We start from the raw sequence: 20,835 nt of genomic DNA on the forward strand, positions 1-20,835 counted from the left end.
TAAAAAACATACATGCAGTCAAATCATACACACACAAAAAACCTACATAGACAGGGTGAGATGTTTCAGTTCCTCCACGCTTGACGACAGAGGTGGGTTTTAAGGAGTTTACGAAAGGCAAGGAGGGTGGGGGCAGTCCTAATCTCTGGAGGGAGCTGACTCCAGAGGGTCGGGGCCGCCACAGAGAAGGCTCTTCCTCTGGGTCCCACCAAACGCCATTGTTTAGTTGACGGGACCCGGAGGAGACCAACTCTATGGGACCTAACTGGTTGCTGGGATTCGTGGTCCGGTGCCATGAAGGAATTGGCTGAATACTGTGCTCTATTTATTCCATGTTGTAGCTATAAAAATTCCCCAGTAAGTTTTAGTTGTATAGCAAGGATGTAACAAAAATTGAAAACGTTATCTCCCTACAATCAGGGGAAGGACAATGAAGCAATGGACCAGTATTTCCATCGCTAAGAGAAGCTGGTGTGAGCTGGTCACTCAAGCACCCAATTATTCATCATGTCACCATGGAGATGTTACGATGATTGTTAAGTGTGAGAACCAGTCATAGGTTCAATTTTTCAACAATCTTGTAACTTTGAATGGTTGCTGAACAAACGGGATATAGGCCAAGAACTATTTCTTTTGAACAGGGGCCCTATACAGAATTCAACTAATCTAGTCCAGTGATGGCAAACATTTTTTCCCTTGGATGCTGAAAGCGCAATTGCCCACACTCATAATTCAATGCTCCCCCACTCCCCGTGTCCCATGCCCCCTGAGCATGTGTGCACGACTCCCTGCGCTATCCCACCCATCACTCATGCATGTGTTATTATTATTATTATTTTATTATTATTTATTATATTTGTATGCCGCCCCTCTCTGAGGACTTGGAGCGTCTCACAACAACAAAACAGTACAAATCCAATATTTAAAACAGTTTGAAACCCTTAACATAAAAACAATCATACATCTCATACAGTCTATACATAAAGTGGAAATGGCCCAGGGGAATCAATTTCCCCATGCCTGATGGCAGAGGTGGGTTTTGAGGAGCTTGCGAAAGGCAAAGAGGGTGGGGGAAGTCCTAATCTCTGGGGGGAGTTGATTCCAGAGGGTCGGGGCGGCCACAGGGAAGGCTCTTCCCCTGGGTCCCACCAGATGACATTGTTTCGTCGACGGGAGCCGGAGAAGGCCAACTCTGTGGGACCTAACCGGTCGCTGAGATTCGTGCGGCAGAAAGCGGTCCCATAGATATTACCCCTCCGCTCCCCCATGCATGAGTGCATGACCCCCCGCACCCCATTTTGGGCCTAGCAGGCCTCCCTGAAGCCTCTGAAGGATGAAAACTGCCTCCTCCACCCTCCTAGGCCTGCTGGAGGCCTGAAATGGCCTATTCCCCGGCTTCTGGTGGGCCTGGTAGGCCAGTTTTTCACCCTCCACCTGTTCCAGAGGCTTTCCTGGAGCCTCTGGAGGGTGAAAATGGCCTCCCGTGCTCCCATGGAGGCCCTCTGGAAACCAGAAATGGCCCTTTTTCATCTTCTGGTGGGCCCAGTACACCCATTTTTCACCTTCCTCCACCTCCAGAAGTTTTCCTGGAGCTTCTGGAGGGTGAAAACGGCATCACCTGCCCCACCAGAGGCCCTCCAAAAGCTGCAAATGGCCCATTTCCTGACTTCCAGTGGGCCCAGTGGGCTCGTTTGTCACCCTCCAGAGGCTTTCCTGGAGCCTGGGGAGGGTGAAAAAAGCTCCCCCACCCCTCAAAGGCACTCCAGAGGTCAGAAACGGCCCTGTCCCCAACTTCTGGTGGGCCTGGTACCCCTGTTTTTTGCCCTCCCTCAACTTCAGAGGCTTTCCTGCAACCTTCAGAGGGTGAAAACAGCCATCTCCACCCCCCTGGAGGCCCTCTGGAAGGCAAAAATGGTCTCACAAGGCCTCCACATAAGCCCTGTACTTACCTGGTATCCAAAATAGGTTGCATGAAGACTCCTGGGAGAGGAAGGGCGGCTGGGTAGAGCCAGTCAAAAATTAGCTGGCCGGTGCACGCATGCGTGCTAAAGCTGAGCTGGGGCAAAAGCTCATGGGCCCACAGATATGACTCCACATATCACCTGTGCCATAGGTTCACCATCACGGGTCTAGTCAGTGGCTTGAGATGGCCAAATGGTTCATTCATTGAGGCCACAATCCTATGTAAGTTGACACATGCAGAGCTCTTGCATTGTTAAACTCACCTTGGATGTTCAGCAGGAGTCGAATGCAAGTAGCAGCACTATGACGAATGGTGCCCAGTGTGTCATAAGTGAAAGGACCCAACAGTGCCATTAAGTGGCTTAACCGGTTCTGAGAGATCTGTGAAAGATTATTTTTATATATAAAATGGCAATGGTTTCCTAAAATTTGGTTAATCTTACATAATAATAATAATAATAATAATAATAATAATAATAATAATAATAATAATTTATTGGACTTGAATGCCGCCCCTCTCCGAAGACTCGGGGTGGCTCACAACAATAATAAAACAATATAGCAGTAAAACAAATCCAATATTAAAAAACATATATAAAACCCCAGCAATTAAAACCATACAGCACATACATACCAAACATAAAATATAAAAGCCTGGGGGAGATGTCTTAGTTCCCCCATGCCTGGCGATATAGGTGGGTCTTAAGTAATTTGTGAAAGACAAGGAGGGTGGGGGCCATAGTTCCCTCTAAGCTGAGCAGTGAGCAATCGCTCACTTAAAAATCATCATCAACTCAGAGTTTTCCAAACCTGCCCAGATGCTGAGAGGGAAAGAGTGAGAGGGAAGGAGAGAGAGAGGAAGAGAGGAAGAGAGAGAAACAGATAGAAAAAAAGAGAGGAAGGAAAAGAGAAAGAAAAAGAATGGGAGTAAGGAAGAAGGAAAGAAAATCAAAATCTAGTTTGAAACTAGCTCAACTATTTAAGTGGCATTTTGATATTGATAGAGTTGCCCTATTATTAGTTCACTGTTATAGACACACAGTACAGTATTTTATTTTGAAATTCTCTGAGGCAAAACAGGGTGGGTTTTTTGTTTGTTTGTTTGTTTATTTATTTATTTAATATTTCTGTGCCGCCCAGTCCTGAAGGGACTGCCGCTCAGACACTATACTTTTCCGCCCACCCCCCCAAAAAATTAGAGGGAACACTGGTGGGGGCTGTTCTAATCTCTGGGGGGAGTTGATTCCAGAGGGCTGGGGCCGCCACAGAGCAGGCTCTTCCCTTGGGGCCCGCCAAACGACATTGTTTGGTCGACGGGACCCGGAGAAGGCCAACTCTGTGGGACCTTATCATCCGCTGGGATTCGTGCAGTAGAAGGCGGTTCCGGAGGTACTCTGGTCCACTGCCATGTAGGGCTTTAAAGGTCATTACCAACACTTTGAATTGTGACCGGAAAATGATCGGCGGCCAATGTAGTTTGCTAGTTTGCTGGGAGTAACAATTCCCAAAAGCTACTTTTACAAAACCTGGACAAATCTTCGTGGAGATATTGCCCCCAGCACACAGTATAAGGGTACATACACCCTGGGAATAGTTTGCTGGACCAAGCTTCACCTGACAGATGCTGGGCCATACTCACATAAGTGTTAGTCCTCTGGCAATGAGTTTTCAATAGATGGACCCCAAGCTGCATAGCCCGAGCCCGCTCCCATTCATGTTCCGACACCAGCCAGTAGCTCAAGAGCTGTGGAGGAGTTGGAAGGCTACGTCATCATTAGAATCAAGGTTTATTCACCGAAATTAAATACAACGAGAGTTAGCACCAATAAAAAGTTGTGTTTCTTTAGATCAGTGTTTTTCAACGTGTGCCGTGAGACATGGTCAGGTGTGCCATAGGGAAATTAAACATGGGTCCCCTAACTACCATTCCTGCCAGGATATCCCTTTTGTGTTCATTGAAACAGGCCCCGGTACCACACTAAGTGAGTATAAATACATTTAGAAACTATATTATTAACTATATGTATAAGATTTGGATAATTATTTTATTTTATTTTATTTTACTTTACTTTACTTTATAATTTAATTTAATTTAATTTAATTTAATTTAATTTTTTCTTTCTTTCTGTCTTTCTTTCTTTCTTTCTTTCTTTCTTTCTTGTTAGAGTTGAAAGGGACCATGAAGGCCATCAAGTTCAACCCCCTGCACAAGCAGGAACCCTATAGTACACCAGTCAAATGACAGTTCAATCTTCTCTTTAAAATGTCCAGAGTGTTGGAGTTCACAACGTCCTCTGGTAGGTTGTTCCATTGGTTGATCGCTCTGACCGTCAGGAAGTTCCTCCTTATCTCCAAGTTGAATCTCTCCTTGGTCAGCTTCCAGCCATTGTTCCTCGTCCGGCCCTCTGGTGCCCTGAAGAATAAAGTGATCCCCTCCTCTCTGTGACATCTCCTCATATACTTGTAGATTGCTATCATCTGGCCCTCCTTTTCTCTAGGCTATCCATGCCCAGTTCCCTCAGTCTCTCTTTGCAAGTCTTGGTTTCCAATCCATTAATCATCTTGGTTGCTCTTTTTTGCACCTTCTCCAGAGTTTGTAGATGTACTTTGTTAGAGTGTCATTTTGTGTAATTTTGGTTGGTGGTGTGCCCCAGGATTTTGTAAATGTAAAAAATGTGCCGCAGGTCAAAAAAGGTTGAAAATCACTGCTTTAGATAACATGTAGAAATTTTCTGTCATAGAGCTTTAAATTGTTTTAAAAGCAAACTACATAAATTAATGGAGGCCTAAATTACTGCTAGTCTTAATGACACTATAAGTTTTTTTTTTTTAAAATCAGAGGCAGCGTTATTTAAATAAACATGAATTTCTTCTGTCCACCTCACCTGGAAGATCTGCTGGAACCAGTCTGAAAAGTCATTCTCTCCTGATCCTGGCTCCAATAAGGTCTCCATCAACTGTGACAAGGAAGTCAAAGTACCAGTATATATAGGCTGAAATACAGAAGACAATAGCACTTAGTCATAGAGAAAAAGCAGGGGATTATAAAGACCTCTCACTCAACCCACAGCTACTAAGGAGGAGGAGTTGAACGAAGGAGAAACTTCCTGACAGTTAGAAAAATTAATCAGTGGAACAGCTTGCCTCCAGAAGTTGTGAATGCCCCAACACTGGAAGGTTTTAAGCAGATGTTGGATAATCCTAGTGTAGGGTTTCCTGCCTAAGCAGGGGGTTGGACTAGAAGACCTCCAAGGTCCCTTCCAACTCTATTGTTATTATTATTACTATTACCGTCTTCTGTTGCACGAATCCCAGCGACCAGTTAGGTCCCACAGAGTTGGCCTTCTCCGGGTCCCGTCGACTAAACAATGTCGTTTGGCGGGATCCAGGGGAAGAGCCTTCTCTGTGGCGGCCCCGACCCTCTGGAACCAACTCCCCTCAGATATCAGAGTTGCCCCCACCCCCCTTGCTTTTCGTAAGCTTCTTAAAACCCACCTCTGTCATCAGGCATGGGGGAATTGAGATATTCCCTTCCCCCTAGGCTTATAAAATTTATGCATGGTATGTCTGTATGTATGATTGGTTCCTTAAATTGAGGTTTTTAAAATTACTTTTAATATTAGATTTGTTTATATTGTCTTTTTACGAGTCTGCAGAGAGGGGCGGCATACAAATCTAATAAATAAATAAATAAATAAATTACCTGACTGGCATCTTCTGCAACCCCCAAAGGAGGAAGAGCAAAGACGTGGCTCAAACAGGCCTCTGCCAGTTTCCAGTTCTCCTCAGGGCTCAGCATTTCTGGCACCTTGCTGAGGAAAAAATAATACTTTGTTTAAAAAGCAGTCCCTTGGCCTTCCCAGTTCCTGAAGGAAAATAAAGCAGACTCTCACTGGGGCCCATTATTTGACTCAGTCGCTTTCCTTTCCTTTCTTTTACTGTATCAACATCTCACCAGAGGTTCTACAATCAAAAACTCTTATGTGCTGGTTCACATGTCCACGTTACCCAACTGATGCCAGTTATGATCAGTAGGGGCCTCCTTATTGTGAATGCCCACATTTATGACATCTTCAGTATGTGATGTCTAAAAAGCGAAGGGTTTCTTGACAGCATCTCCTTATTTATAAAATGCCATTATTGTTAATGGCGAGTATTCTGAGCAGAGACAGGTTACAAGCGGTGTGCCACAAAGGTCTGTTCTGGGTCCTATTCTTTTTAATATGTTTGTGAATGACATAGGGGACGGTTTGGTAGGGAAGATTTGCCTATTTGCCAATGACTCTAAAGTGTGCAATAGGGTTGATATTCCTGGAGGGGTCTGTAGTATGGTAGATGATTTAGCTTTACTAGATAAATGGTCAAAGCAATGGAAACTGCAGTTTAATGTTTCCAATAATGCACTTGGGGAAAAGGAATCCTCAATCTGAGTATTGTATTGGCAGTTCTGTGTTAGCAAAAACTTCAGAAGAAAAGGATTTAGGGGTAGTGATTTCTGACAGTCTCAAAATGGGTGAACAGTGCAGTCAGGCGGCAGGGAAAGCAAGTAGGATGCTTGGCTGCATAGCTAGAGGTATAACAAGCAGGAAGAGAGAGATTATGATCCCACTATATAGAGTGCTGGTGAGACCACATTTGGAATACTGTGTTCAGTTCTGGAGACCTCACCTACAAAAAGATATTGACAAAATTGAACGGGTCCAAAGATGGGCTACAAGAATGGTGGAAGGTCTTAAGCATAAAACATATCAGGAAAGACTTAATGAACTCAATCTGTATAGTCTGGAGGACAGAAGGAAAAGGGGGGACATGATCGAAACATTTAAATATGTCAAAGGGTTAAATAAGGTCCAGGAGGGAAGTGTTTTTAATAGGAAAGTGAACACAAGAACAAGGGGACACAATCTGAAGTTAGTTAGGGGAAAGATCAAAAGCAATATGAGAAAATATTATTTTATTGAAAGAGTAGTAGATCCTTGGAACAAACTACCAGCAGACGTGGTAGATAAATCCACAGTAACTGAATTTAAACATGCCTGGGATAAACAAATATCCATCCTAAGATAAAATACAGAAAATAGTATAAGGGCAGACTAGATGGACCATGAGGTCTTTTTCTGCCGTCAGACTCCTATGTTTCTAGAATAGAATAGAATAGAATAGAATAGAATAGAATAGAATTATTTACTGGCCAAGTGTGATTGGACACACAAAGGATTTTGTCTTTGGTGCATATGCTCTTGGTGTATGTGAGAAGAATAAAATACATTCATCAAGAAGTAAAATATACAACATTTAGTGATAGTCAATGTTACCAATAAGCTAAGAAAGAAAACCTCCTATACTACCAACTCTTACAATACACAGTATCAAGAGTAGAGTCCTTCATATTTCTAGGTGCTAGCATATCTCAAGACTTAAAATGTAAACCTAACATCAAAAACATCATCCAATAAGTTCAAGAAAGATAGTTATTTCTGTGCAAACTCAGAAAGCTCAAACTGCTCCAGAAGCTGCTGATACTGTTCTACAGAGGAATTATTGAGTCTGTCATCTGCACCTCCATAACTGTATGGTTTGGCTCTGTAACCCAATAAGACAAACACAGGCTTCAATGGATAATTAGAACTGCAGAAAAAACAATTGCTACTAACCTGCCTTACATTGAGGATCTGAATACTGCACGAGTCAAAAAGAGGGCTGTGAAAATATCTACAGACCCCTCACATCCTAGACGTAAATTGTTTCAACTTCTACCCTCAAAAAAACCGCTATAGGGCACTGCACACCAAAACAACTAGATATGACGGGTTTTTTCCTGAATGCCATCGCTCTGCTTAACAACAAATTCCCACAACACCATCAAATAATTTACTAAGGCTGTATTACTATTATTCTTCTCTTCCTTACTAATATCTATTTCTTCCCACTTATTACTATAACCATTTTGCTTGTATCTTTCAATTACTGTATGTTGTTTTTATTTCTTTCCTTTAAGGCATTTAGTGTGCCAGAACTAAAGGTAAACTATGAAATCTGGTTCCTCAATCTTTAGTTGGGCTCTGACTGATCCATGTAGGGCTGATCTTAAATAGAAGGGCATTCTTGTTGTGAACCACCCAGAGTCTATGGAGATGGGCGGCATAGATGTCAAATCAATCAATCAATCAATCAATCAATCAATCAATAGCTAGCACTTGGTACTTGCCTGAGGTGCCGAAGAGCAACCATCACTTGCTGACATACAGGAGTTACAAGCACTTCCAGGGACTCTGTTTTAACAATATTCTGGAGCAAAAAGCATAGGAGGGGAATAAATTGAGCATGGTTTAGATTGGGATTCTTCTGTTACAACATAAGAACATAAGAAGAGCCATGCTGAATCAGGCCAAAGCCCATCAAGTCCAGCATTCTGTGTCACAGAGTGGCCCACCAATTTGTCCATGGGGATCTTGAGCAGAAAGAGAAGGCAAAACCCTCCCTTTCCCCTGACCCCCAACAAATGGTACCCAAGGGAATCCTGTCTGCCTCAACCAACATAGAGCCAGCTGAACTTTGCTAATACTAAGAATATGAATAACAACCAAATACCCAACAAGAATGAGGACCGAGTCTGCTAGATTTATTTGCTGGACCCATCCACTGGATCCCAGATTTACTCAGTCCTCAGTCTGGATGAACGTGGCTATTAATCTCTCTCCTCATTTATTCCTTCTTTTCCAGCAAGAGTCACAGCCAGAATAAAAAACAGTTAGGTGCCACAGAGTGGGCCTTCTCCGGGTCCCATCAACTAAACAATGTCGTTTGGCGGGACCCAGGGGAAGAGCCTTCTCTGTGGCAGCCCCGGCCCTTTGGGACCAACTCCCCCCAGAGATTAGAATTGCCCCCACCCTCCTTGCCTTTCATAAGCTTCTTAAAACCCACCTCTGCCATCAGGCATGGGGGAAACTGAGATATTCTTTCCCCCTAGGCCTTTACAATTTACGCATGGTATGTTTGGTTTTATAATAAGGGTTTTTTTTAGTTGTTTAGTATTGGATTGTTACATGCTGGTTTTTGTCACTGTTGTTAGCCGCCCCGAGTCTGCGGAGAGGGGCGGCATACAAATCCAATGAATGAATGAATGAATGAATGAATGAATGAATGAATGAATGAATGAACGAACGAACAAACAAACAAACAAACAAACAAACACATGGTGGATTTATGTGATCTTCCCATTTCTTTACAGTAATTTCCCCTGAGCCCAAGTATAAAATATCCCTTCAAGGTGACCTTTTTGCAAGCATCAAGTCAAGTACTTGCAATAAAATAAACAAATTGTACTTACCATAAGAAGTTCAAGCAACACTCTTTTTTGAGGCAGCTGGAAGGTAGTGGAACCCTCTTTGCTCTGCAGGGAAAGGCTGATTTCTGACACACACTGGGCAAAACTCAGAACTAGCTCAGCATCATTGGCCCTCTGGATGGAAATGGGAAAAGGAGGATGGAGGCTGACTCCAAGAGGAACTTGGATTAAAGAACAAGGAGGAAGCCCTGGATAACCTAAGGGCTATCCTCCCTCAGTAAGTGATGAGTAACAGAGTTGTTTATAAACAGGGATGTAATGTGGGGGTCCCAGCCCTCTGGAATCAGCTCCCCCTGGAGATTTGAACTGCCCCCATCTAGGATGTCTTATTTGAGTCTTCCCTTTTTAAAAAAAAGCAGTATATATACAATAGTCTACCAATTAACCAGGATTTTTTTTCATAGATGAAATTATGTTATATCTTTTAGGGGATTGTCTTTTTTTTTACTTACATAATGACCTAATGCAATAAGGTAGCTAGCAGGTGAATAGCTTATCGCAAACATCCATTCAACATTTGGGCTGGGCCTGGGTGGCATGTAAACACAGGTCTCCTCCTGTAATTCCAGAACTCTGTGATTCCAGAACTCATTTTCTCCACCTTCATCCGAAAAGCATGCTCTCAAAACCCAATGCCACCAGTTAAATGAAGCAGAATCCTGCTACCCTGGTAGCACAATAAGGCCAATACCTCACCTCTGGATTGTTTAGTGTCATATAATAGTGTAGGATCCTCGGCACAATCTCATCGGCCAGATGAGGGACTAGCTGCTCCTGGGGAACACGGATTGTCATGCTACCATATAATAGAAGGAGGGTATTCATCACATGTTCTTTCTCTGGCTGAGGCAAGGCCTACAGATGATGAAGAAGACCAACCCTAATGGCAGAGCCATATTACATAGAAACATAGAAGACTGACGGCAGAAAAAGACCTCATGGTCCATCTAGTCTGCCCTTATATTATTTCCTGTATTTTATCTTACAATGGATATATGTTTATCCCAGGCATGTTTAAATTCAGTTTCTGTGCATTTACCAACCACATCTGCTGGAAGTTTGTTCCAAGCATCTACTACTTTTTCAGTAAAATAATATTTTCTCATGCTGCTTTTGATCTTGCCCCCAATTAACTTCAGATTGTGTCCCCTTGTTCTTGTGTTCACTTTATTAAAAACACTTCCCTCCTGAACCTTATTTAACCCTTTAACATATTTAAATGTTTCGATCATGTCCCCCCTTTTCCTTCTGTCCTCCAGACTATATTCTGTTGGGGTCCCAAATTTGCTTCAGAGAAAATATGACAAGTTAGCAGAAATAATTTTGGTTTTTCTTGCTCAATAAGTATTTTTCTTTTTTCAGTACCATTTGTTTGAGTCTCATGTTTAGAGGTGCTAGAGAAATTTTCAGGAGTCTGACAGGAAAAAAATTGAGAATTCTAAAAGCCTGATCAAAGAAATTAAAATCCAAGCTGGAGAAGGTTGTCTTTTTAGGCTGGCAAACCAAAGAGACAGACACAAAGGCCAAAGGTCATATGAGCTAAAACTTCTGGGAATTGTAGTGCCAGCACATAGAGAAGATGCCTGTGGAAGGGAGCCTAGCAGGTACGCAGAACCGTTAGAAAATGTTTGATCCCCCCCCCCCCTTCTGGGCTCTGTGTATGTTTTTTCTATCACAGTAAATGAGGTTGAGGTGTACAATTTTAGAAGAACTGTGCGTGCGTGTGTACGTACATAATGTAGATTTTTGTGTGCCTGTGTGTAATATTTATGTATACATATGGCATATATGCATAGAATTAAATAGTATATTTTGGATAGTAAATAGACAGGGAAATTGCATTGCTTTGAGGTGAGGAGAGGCCAGGCATCCTAACCCTAAACCAACCCCTTAATGTGAATGACATCAAGTTGGCCACCTTTAAGCCAGTCACATGACCTTTAAGCCACCCCCAGTCCCATGATTGTCAAGCCACTCCCATCTGGTCACATGGCTGCCAAGCCACACCCACAAAATAAGCGACGCCTACAGTGGTAGTAAAAAAAAATTTACAGTCCTTCACTGCCTAGCACAGGGATAGGCAAAGTTGGCTCTTCTATAACATGAGTCTACGGAGAGGGGCGGCATACAAATTTAATTAATAATAATAATAATAATAATAATGTGGACTTCAACTCCTAGAATTCCTGAGCTAGCATGATCGGCTCAGGAATTCTGGGAGTTGAAGTCCATAAGCCAAAGAAGAGCCAACTTTGCCTGGTGTAGCATATATGATTATTGCATCATCTGGACTCTAAGTCTGACTGAAACATGCTTTAAGCGAGATCTTTTAAAAGGGCACCATGTTCTTATATGGTCAGCTTCTCAGGTGCTAATCAAGAAGACCAGGGCGGATTCCCATTACTGCCACTATCAGTGTGCTGCGCCCACAGCTTCTGTTGTGCATATGTGCACATGTGCCTAGCATGTTTTTGCTTTTGTCCATGTGCAGGAAGCTAAATTTCATGAGGGGATTGCATGCAAATGAAATTTCAGTGATTTTTTTATTTCTGCACATGCGCAGAATAAAAAAATTACCGAAATCTCTCTCACACATACATCCCCTCATAACATTTTGTTATGTATGCCTATACCAAAATCTCTCTCACACGCATCCCCTCATAACATTTGTTATGCGCAGAAACAAAAACATACTGGGATGCGCATACATGCAGGAGAGCTGAAGCTGCACATGCAGCACAACTTTAGCTACCGGTGCGCCATCCTCATCCATACCGGTAGCAACCCAATACTGAAGAAGGCCAAGAAGATAATATGAGGTTATAAATCTCCAAACCTGGCCAATCTGAAAGCAAGCCAAATCTTTTCCCTCAGAAATCTCTTTCTCAAAGCGACGTAGAGCTTCCAGCACTGCCGGGAGCTGCCCCTCTGCGCAGTATGACAGACACCAGCGAACGCCCTGAGGGAAAAGAGAAGGAATTAGCCAGTAGTCATAGGAGCTTCTCTGACAAATCCAGTCTCCCCCTTTAGGATCTTTTAAATTCCCATTTTCTCACTTCTAGAGAAATTGAGCTAAGTGGATCATTCAGTTACAGGCCCTGCCGTCATAGAAAAAAATCAAAATCAAAATCAAAGACTTTTTAAAATTAACAGCAAGTGTGACCTCTGTTCTACTCTGATACTTTTCTCTGATTTAATAATATTTGATATCTTCTCTGCAGCATGGGAGAACAGGCCTTTTACTAAAGCAGAACCCAGTGACAAAATAAAAGACAGAATAGAGCAAAAGAGAACATTGCATGATAGAATAGAATAGAATAGAATAGAATAGAATAGTGGCCAAGTGTGATTGAACACACAAGGAATCTGTCTTAGGTGTACAGTATATGCTTTCATTGTACCTAAAAGTAAAGATATATTTGTCAAGAATCATGAGGTACAACCCTTAATGATTGTCATAGAGTACAAATAAGCGATCAGGAAACGATCAATATTAATATAAATCGTAAGAGTACAAGCAAAATGTTACAGTCATAAGCGGGAGGAGATGGGTGATAGGAATTATGAGAAAAATTAATAGTAATTGTAATGCAGCCTTATTGAATAGTTTGACAGTAGTGAGGGAATTATTTGTTTAGCAGAGTGATGGCATTTGGGAAAAAACTGTTCTTGTGTCTAGTTGTCTTGGTATGCAGTGCTCTATAGCAATGTTTTGAGTGAAGGAGTTTATATCCAGGATGTGAGGGGTCGCAGATGATTTACAACAAAAACCTCTTTTGAAAAGGTATATTCTTCCAATAATATCAAAATATAATATAGGGAGTGGAACGCTATATTATTCCCAGAACATCAGAATACAGAGTCAGAAAGAGGATTAGGATCACCAAATAACGTCATCATGTTATGACCTATAAAGCCCTTCATGGCACCGGACCAGATTATCTCAGGGACCGCCTTCTGCTGCACGAATCCCAGCGACCAGTTAGGTCCCACAGAGTGGGTCTTCTCCGGGTCCCGTCAACTAAACAATGTCGCTTGGCGGGACCCAGGGGAAGAGCCTTCTCTGTGGCGGCCCCGGCCCTCTGGAACCAACTCCCCCCAGAGATTAGAATTGCCCCCACCCTCCTTGCCTTTTGTAAGCTTCTTAAAACCTACCTCTGCCGCCAGGCATGGGGGAACTGAGATACTCTTTCCCCCTAGGCCTTTACAATTTTATGCATGGTATGTCTGTTTTATAATAAGGGTTTTTTAACTGTTTTAATATTTAATTGTTATATGCTGTTGTTATTACTGTTGTTAGCCGCCCAGAATCTACGGAGAGGGGCAGCATACAAATCCAATAAATAAATGAATGAATGAATGAATGAATAAATAAATAAATGCATACATACATACATACATACATACATACATACATACATACATCTCAATCAATCAATCAATCAATCAATCAATCAATCAATCATGTACTGTATGAGCAAGGCACAACGTTATAACAGAAGAAATCTAGAATGCTCATTAGTTTGGAGCAGACTATGGTTCTTGCCTTTCTCTGGGCTTCCTCGGTGTAATCTGTATGCAAGAGCAGATGCAGGAGCTGCTGGGTCACTCCACCTACATCCTCTGTAGCAGAAAGAGCAATTCCTAAAGTCTTGTAGAGGAAGACCTGGAGGAGAGAAATGGAACAGCGGGAGGTTCTTTAAACATGGCCTAAAAAACCCAGACCATCCAGAACCCATGTGTAGGCTTTAATTTTCAGAGTTCTCAACAATGGTCACAATAGTGGAAGATTTACAGCTGGTGAAATCCACACGTTTGAAGGGTCTGTAGGCTGGGGAAAGCTGACATGGAACCATATTGGAGGGCACATGGAACTTTTTGTTTGTTTGTTTGTTTGTTTGTTTGTTTGTTTATTTATTTATTTATTTATTTATTTAGATTTGTATGCCGCCCCTCTCCGCAGACTCGGGGCGGCTCACAACAAAGTGAAAACAATTTACAACAAATCTAAATTACTGTTTAAAAATATTTTAAAACCCCCATTTTCTAAACACACATACATACACACATACCATTCATAAATTGTATATGCCCGGGGGAGATGTCTCAGTTCCCCCATGCCTGATGACGAAGGTGGGTCTTAAGGAGCTTACGAAAGGCAAGGAGAGTAGGGGCAGTTCTAATCTCCGGGGGGAGTTGGTTCCAGAGGGCCGGGGCCGCCACAGAGAAGGCTCTTCCCCTGGGGCCCGCCAACCGACATTGTTTATTTGACGGGACCCGGAGAAGGCCCACTCTGTGGGACCTAATCTGTCGCTGGGATTCGTGCGGCAGCAAACGGTCTCGGAGATATTCTGGTCCAGTGCCATGAAGGGCTTTAAAGGTCATAACCAACACTTTGAATTGTGACCGGAAGTTGATCGGCAGCCAATGCAGACTGCGGAGTGATGGCGAAACATGGGCATACCTAGGGAAGCCCATGACTGCTCTCGCAGCTGCATTCTGCACGATCTGAAGTTTCCGAACACTTTTCAAAGGTAGCCCCATGTAGAGAGCATTACAGTAGTCGAACCTCGAGGTGATGAGGGCATGAGTGACTGTGAGCAGTGAGTCCCTGTCCAAGTAGGGCCGCAACTGGTGCACCAGGCGAACCTGGGTGAACGCCCCCCTCGCCACAGCTGAAAGATGGTTCTCTAATGTGAGCTGTGGATCGAGGAGGACACCCAAGTTGTGGACCCTCTCCGAGGGGGTCAATAATTCCCCCCCCCAGGGTAATGGAAGGACAGATGGAATTGTCCTTGGGAGGCAAGACCCACAGTCATGTTTCAGCTCCAGCACGGCCAGCTGATTTTCGGCCTTGTGAAAGGATGTTTCACCCTCCAGACGCTTCAGGCAAGGTTCCCTTAAGCCCCAGAGGCAAAAAAAATCACCTGATGGAGAAACCAGAGAAAGTTCAGAAAAAAGCACTTCCACTTGTTGTGATGTTTTTGGCAGTCCGAAGGATTGTCCTGGAATTGTCCTTGGGTTTTGCCTCCCAAGGACAATTCCATCTGTCCGTCCATTACCCTGGGGGGTGGGGAATTATTGACCCCCTCAGAGAGGGTCTGCAACTTGGGCGTCCTCCTCGATCCACAGCTAACATTAGAGCACCATCTTTCGGCTGTGACGAGGAGGGCGTTTGCCCAGGTTCGCCTGGTGCACCAGTTGCGGCCCTATTTGGACCAGGAGTCTCTGCTCACAGTCACTCATGCCCCTCATAACCTCGAGGTTCGACTACTGTAATTCTCTCTACATGGGGCTACCTCTGAAAAGTGTTCAGAAACTTCAGATCGTGCAGAATGCGGCTGCGAGAGCAATCATGGGCCTCCCTAGGTACACCCATGTTTTATCAACACTCTGCGGCCTGCACTGGCTGCCGATCAGTTTCCGGTCACAATTCAAAGTGTTGGTTATGACCTATAAAGCCCTACATGGCATCCGTCCAGAATACCTCCAGGACCGTCTCGGCCGCACGAATCCCAGCGGCCGATTAGGTCCCACAGAGTTGGCCTTCTCCGGGTCCCGTTGACTAAGCAATGTCATCTGGCAGGGCCCAGGCGAAGAGCCTTCTCTGTGGCGGCCCCGGCCCTCTGGAACCAACTCCCTCCGGAGATCAGAACCGCCCCCACCCTCCTTGCCTTTTGTACGTTGTTGAAAACTCACCTTTGCCGCCAGGCATGGGGAAATTGACACCTCCCCTAACTACTGGTTTGATTGGGTTGTGTGATTATTTTATTAATAAGGATTTTTAAATTGTGTTTTTAAATATTGGATTTGTACATTGTTATTATTGTTGTGAGCCGCCCCAAGTTCTTGGAGAGGGACGGCAAACAAATCTAATAAATTATTGTTATTATTATTCAGGGAAGTTTCCTGAAGCCCCAGCACAATGGGCAAACCGGAAGTGTGTTTTCCGAACTTCCGGTTTGTCCTTTTTGATGTTTTTTGTACTCTGGATCTTCAGGAAGCTTCTCTGAACGCTCTGGAATGCAAAAAACAGCACAACGCCAAACCGGAAGTGCGTTTTCCCGAACTTCCGGTTTGCCCATTTGGGCATTTTTTTCACTTACGAAGCTTTAGAAAGGCTTGTGCACATGCGCGGGGGACAGTGTGGGGATGAGTGCATGCGTGGGGGTTGGTGGAAGGGAAGTGGTGTAGGCATGTGCACGCATGCTAGCAGACCCACACACACTCCTTTTGCTATGCGAACCAAACAAGGTTCACGGAGAGGGGCGGTATGCAAATCTAATAAACTATAAACTATAACTATAACTATTAGTGTATTCATCACAAGGTTAGCCTTTTTACGAAGGACGTAACCAATATATTTATCACACTGACTTTTTCTTTAGAAGAGCTGTGATAGACACCCATCTGCTTCATGAGTTCCTGCCCCAAGATTAGGTTCCAGCCTTCTTCCTGGTTTCTCTGTAAGGATTTCTTCAGGAACTGTGGAGGCACCAGGAGAATGGAGGCCGTTAGAGAAGGGCATCAGTACCATGGGAAATGTCCATGCTCACATCACTTTAGGTTACCTCCAGTAGCTTCTGCTCCCAAGCTGCTGGTGGCAATGTGTACTTGCTGTAGCCTTTGGGAGAAGCATAGGAGACCAACATTACCCAGGGAATCAGGAGGAGAGATGGTTCTTTTTAAAGCCCCTTGGAAGTGAGAGAAAGTACCATAAAAATATGAGGACCAGATGGACACCTAACTAAACTATTGAGATAAACCTTGCCAAATACATATTAAGAAGCAATCACTTCCATGAATTCCAAACATAAAACTATTCACACATTAACTAAATACAGTAACCTAATCCTACATAGTTTCTGCTCTGGCAATCTTATACTACTTACCAGAGCTTACAAAACTTTTGCCAGACCCATCCTCGAATACAGCTCATCTGTTTGGAACCCATATCGCATCTCAGACATTAACACCCTTGAAAATGTCCACAGATAATTCACCAGACGAGCCCTTCACTCCTCCACTCCACTCCCTTATGAGACTAGACTTTCAATCCTGGGCCTAGAAAGTTTAGAACTAAGACGCCTTAAACAAGATCTAAGTATTGCCCACAAGATCATATGCTGCAACGTCCTGCCTGTCGGCGACTGCTTCAGCTTCAACCACAACAACACAAGAGCACACAACAGATTTAAACTTAATATTAACCACTCCAAACTTGACTGTAAAAAATATGACTTCAGTAACCGAATTGTTGAACTCATTACCGGACTCCATAGTGTCATCCCCAAACCCCCAACACTTTACCCTTAGATTATCTACGGTTGACCTATACAGATTCCTAAGAGGTCAGTAAGGGGCGAGTACAAGTGCACTAGAGTGCCTTCCGTCCCCTGTCCTATTGCTCCCCTATATCTCCTATACCTTTCCTCTATTCCTATATCTCTTCTTCTATTCTTTCATTGATATGTTTTATTCCTATATCTTCTATTATTTCTTAGATATATTTTACTATGAGTATCTCTTCTATAACCTTCATCATGTATTTTACTATGTGTATATAGATATATACCCACTAAAACCCTCATTGTGTATTAGACAAAATAAATAAATAAATAAATAAATAAAAATAAATAAGTACATTAGAAGAATACAGAAAATTGCAGATGACAAGGTATCTTTGGTTTCATTCGTCTCACCTTCCAGGTAATGGGCCAGGAGAGGCAGCTCAACCCACCAATGTTCACCGACGCCCTTGTAGAATTCTGCGCGCAAAGCACTTAGCAAGAGAATTGCCGCCATTCCTTGGCCGCCTCCTTCTAAAGGGCAAACTGCAAGGGCCTGCAAATTAGGACAATAAAAAGAACATCATTTTTATATCCAATTTTTTCAAAACCTTTCCCAATGCTGCTCTAATCATGTTTGAAAGACTACTTTGAAAAGCAGTTGGAGTTTCCAACTAAGTCAAAATGTTCCGTTAAGTCCTATTGTCCAAATTTACCTATATCTGTACTTACTTTGCTTTTGTTTATGTTTATACCTGTTGTCTTGAACATGTCTTGACAAATAAATAAATAAAAACAATATAAAATGTAACCTGCTCTCTTCTGCTTTCAAGCTATATTATTATTATTATTATTATTATTATTATTATTATTATTATTATTATTATTATTATTTATTAGATTTGTATGCCGCCCCTCTGCGGCTCACAACAGTAATAGAAACAATATAACAGTGAAATATATATAATTGAGGGATTCCAGACCTCTCACATCCTGGACACAAACTGCTTCAACTCTTACCCTCAAAACGACGCTAAAGAGCACTGCACACCACAACAACTAGACACAAGAATAGTTTTCCCCGAATGTCGTCACTCTGCTAAGCAAATAGTTCCCTCAACACTGTCCAACTATCTCCTAAGTCTGCACTACTATTAATCTTCTCATCGTTCCTATCACCCACCACCTCCCACAAATGACTGAGTTACTTAGCTTTGTTGCTTATATGCTTACAATTTATATTGACTGGTTCCTAATATGATTGAACTGCTTATTTGTACCTGGACTATAATTAAGTGTTGTACCTTATGATTCTTGATGAATGTACCTTCTTTATGTACATTGAGAGCATACACACTAAGACAATTAACTTGTGTGTCCAGTCACACTTGGCCAATAAAATTCTATTCTATTCCTATTCTATTCCTATTCTATTCCTATTCTATGACCTATAAAGCCCTTCTTGGCATCGGGCCAGAATATCTCCGGGACCGCCTTCTGCCGCACGAATCCCAGCGACTGATTAGGTCCCACAGAGTTGGCCTTCTCCGGGTCCTGTCAACTAAACAATGCCGTTTGGCGGGACCCAGGGGAAGAGCCTTCTCTGTGGTGGCCCCGACCCTCTGGAACCAGCTCCCCCCAGAGATTAGAACTGCCTCCACCCTCCTCGCCTTTCGTAAACTCCTTAAAACCCACCTTTGCCGTCAGGCATGGGGGAATTGAAACATCTCCCCCAGGCCTATACAGTTATGTATGGTATGCTTGTGTGTATGTTTGCTTTTAATAATGGGGCTTTTAGTGTTTCTTTTAAATTATTAGATTTGTTATATATTGTTTATTAATGCTGTGAGCCGCCCCGAGTCTACGGAGAGGGACAACATACAAATAAATAAATAAACAAACAAACAAACAAATAACAAACAAACAAACAAACAATTCCTATTCCATTCCATTCCATTCTATTTCCTTCACAGATTCTGTCTCCCAACCTCTTTGCTTCTACAGCAAGGCATGTGAAGTTGTAGGAGAGGTAAACCTGGGCCCTGCAGGTATATCACTTACTATAAGGCGAGCCATCAATCCCTGGGGTGTTGGTGAATCTACTTGGGAGGTGGGGAGAGAAAGAGAGAGAGAAATTAAAGGGGGAATGGCAGAGAAGTACAAAACTTCAGTAAATCATGAAGTGATGGCTAGTGGGCAGCATCAGTTCATAATATGACAGCCTGACACATTTATAGGTGGCTAGTTACTTCATAGCCAGGAAAATCTGCAAGATTTTTAATAATGTCTTAGAAAAAGTATTACCCACAAGATCATATGCTGCAACGTCCTTCCAGTCAATGACTACTTCAGCTTCAACCGCAATAACACAAGAGCACGCAACAGATTCAAACTTAATACGAACCGCGCCAAACTTAACTGTAAAAAATATGATTTCAACAATCGAGTTGTCGAAGAGTGGAACTCATTACCGGACTCAATTGTGTCAACCCCTGACCCCCAACACTTCTCCCTTAGACTCTCCACGATTGACCTCTCCAGGTTCCTAAGAGGCCAGTAAGGGGAGTAAATAAGTGCACTGGAGTGCCTTTCGTCCCCTGTCCAATTATCTTTCCTTTCTTTCACCTATCTTATATATTCTCTATCTTATATATTCTCTTCCTTTCATATATCATCTCCTCTAAGTTCACTTTCACCCTCTTTTATATTATCACATGTCTATTTTTCTTCCTATGCATTTGTGCATTGGACAAATGAATAAATAAATAAATAAAAAAACTTCAGATGCCTCAGCTAGGCCGCTTCTACTATCTCCCTCTACAAGGAATGAAGGAGCCCAGTGTTAGGCCTGACTGGTACCCACCTGGTTCCAATGCAGTATGTGTTGGAACAACCCACCGCAGTCGGTGTTCAGCTAGGAACTGCAAGGCTTGGCACAGAGGTGTAGCCAAACCAGTGTAATGTGGCTGCATTAGATACTTGAGCAATGTTTTCCATAATTCCTACCAAAAGGGGAAAAACATAATTAAATGCAGTCTGCTTCTTCTCTAGCATTATCAAATCTCTATGTAGAGTCTGGAGGAGAGAAGGAAAAAGGGGGACATGATCGAAACATTTAAATACTTTATGTTAAAGGGTTAAATAAGGTTCAGGAGGGAAGTGTTTTTACTAGGAAAGTGAACACAAGAACAAGGGGGCACAATCTGAGGTTAGTTGGGGGAAAGATCAGGAGCAACG

General features: G+C 42.9%; 1 protein-coding gene across 1 annotated transcript in view; it reads right to left on the reverse strand.

The window, feature by feature from the left end:
• The window catches only part of MROH2A (maestro heat like repeat family member 2A), an 81,290-nt gene that overhangs the window by 26,486 nt on the left and 33,969 nt on the right, over window positions 1-20,835 (reverse strand). Inside the window, exons 14-27 of the mRNA XM_070735067.1 lie at window positions 20,462-20,600; window positions 19,660-19,700; window positions 18,013-18,154; window positions 16,882-16,934; window positions 16,688-16,795; window positions 13,857-13,976; window positions 12,147-12,269; window positions 10,007-10,165; window positions 9,293-9,424; window positions 8,171-8,250; window positions 5,666-5,774; window positions 4,848-4,955; window positions 3,602-3,706; window positions 2,226-2,343 (exon numbers count right to left, since the gene is read on the reverse strand). Coding sequence (XP_070591168.1) covers window positions 2,226-2,343; window positions 3,602-3,706; window positions 4,848-4,955; window positions 5,666-5,774; window positions 8,171-8,250; window positions 9,293-9,424; window positions 10,007-10,165; window positions 12,147-12,269; window positions 13,857-13,976; window positions 16,688-16,795; window positions 16,882-16,934; window positions 18,013-18,154; window positions 19,660-19,700; window positions 20,462-20,600 — 1,537 coding nt within the window. The remainder of the gene's footprint in view (window positions 1-2,225; window positions 2,344-3,601; window positions 3,707-4,847; window positions 4,956-5,665; window positions 5,775-8,170; window positions 8,251-9,292; window positions 9,425-10,006; window positions 10,166-12,146; window positions 12,270-13,856; window positions 13,977-16,687; window positions 16,796-16,881; window positions 16,935-18,012; window positions 18,155-19,659; window positions 19,701-20,461; window positions 20,601-20,835) is intronic.

Source organism: Erythrolamprus reginae, chromosome 1 (genome assembly GCF_031021105.1).
Source record: "Erythrolamprus reginae isolate rEryReg1 chromosome 1, rEryReg1.hap1, whole genome shotgun sequence".
NCBI classification, from domain to species: Eukaryota; Metazoa; Chordata; class Lepidosauria; order Squamata; family Dipsadidae; genus Erythrolamprus; species Erythrolamprus reginae.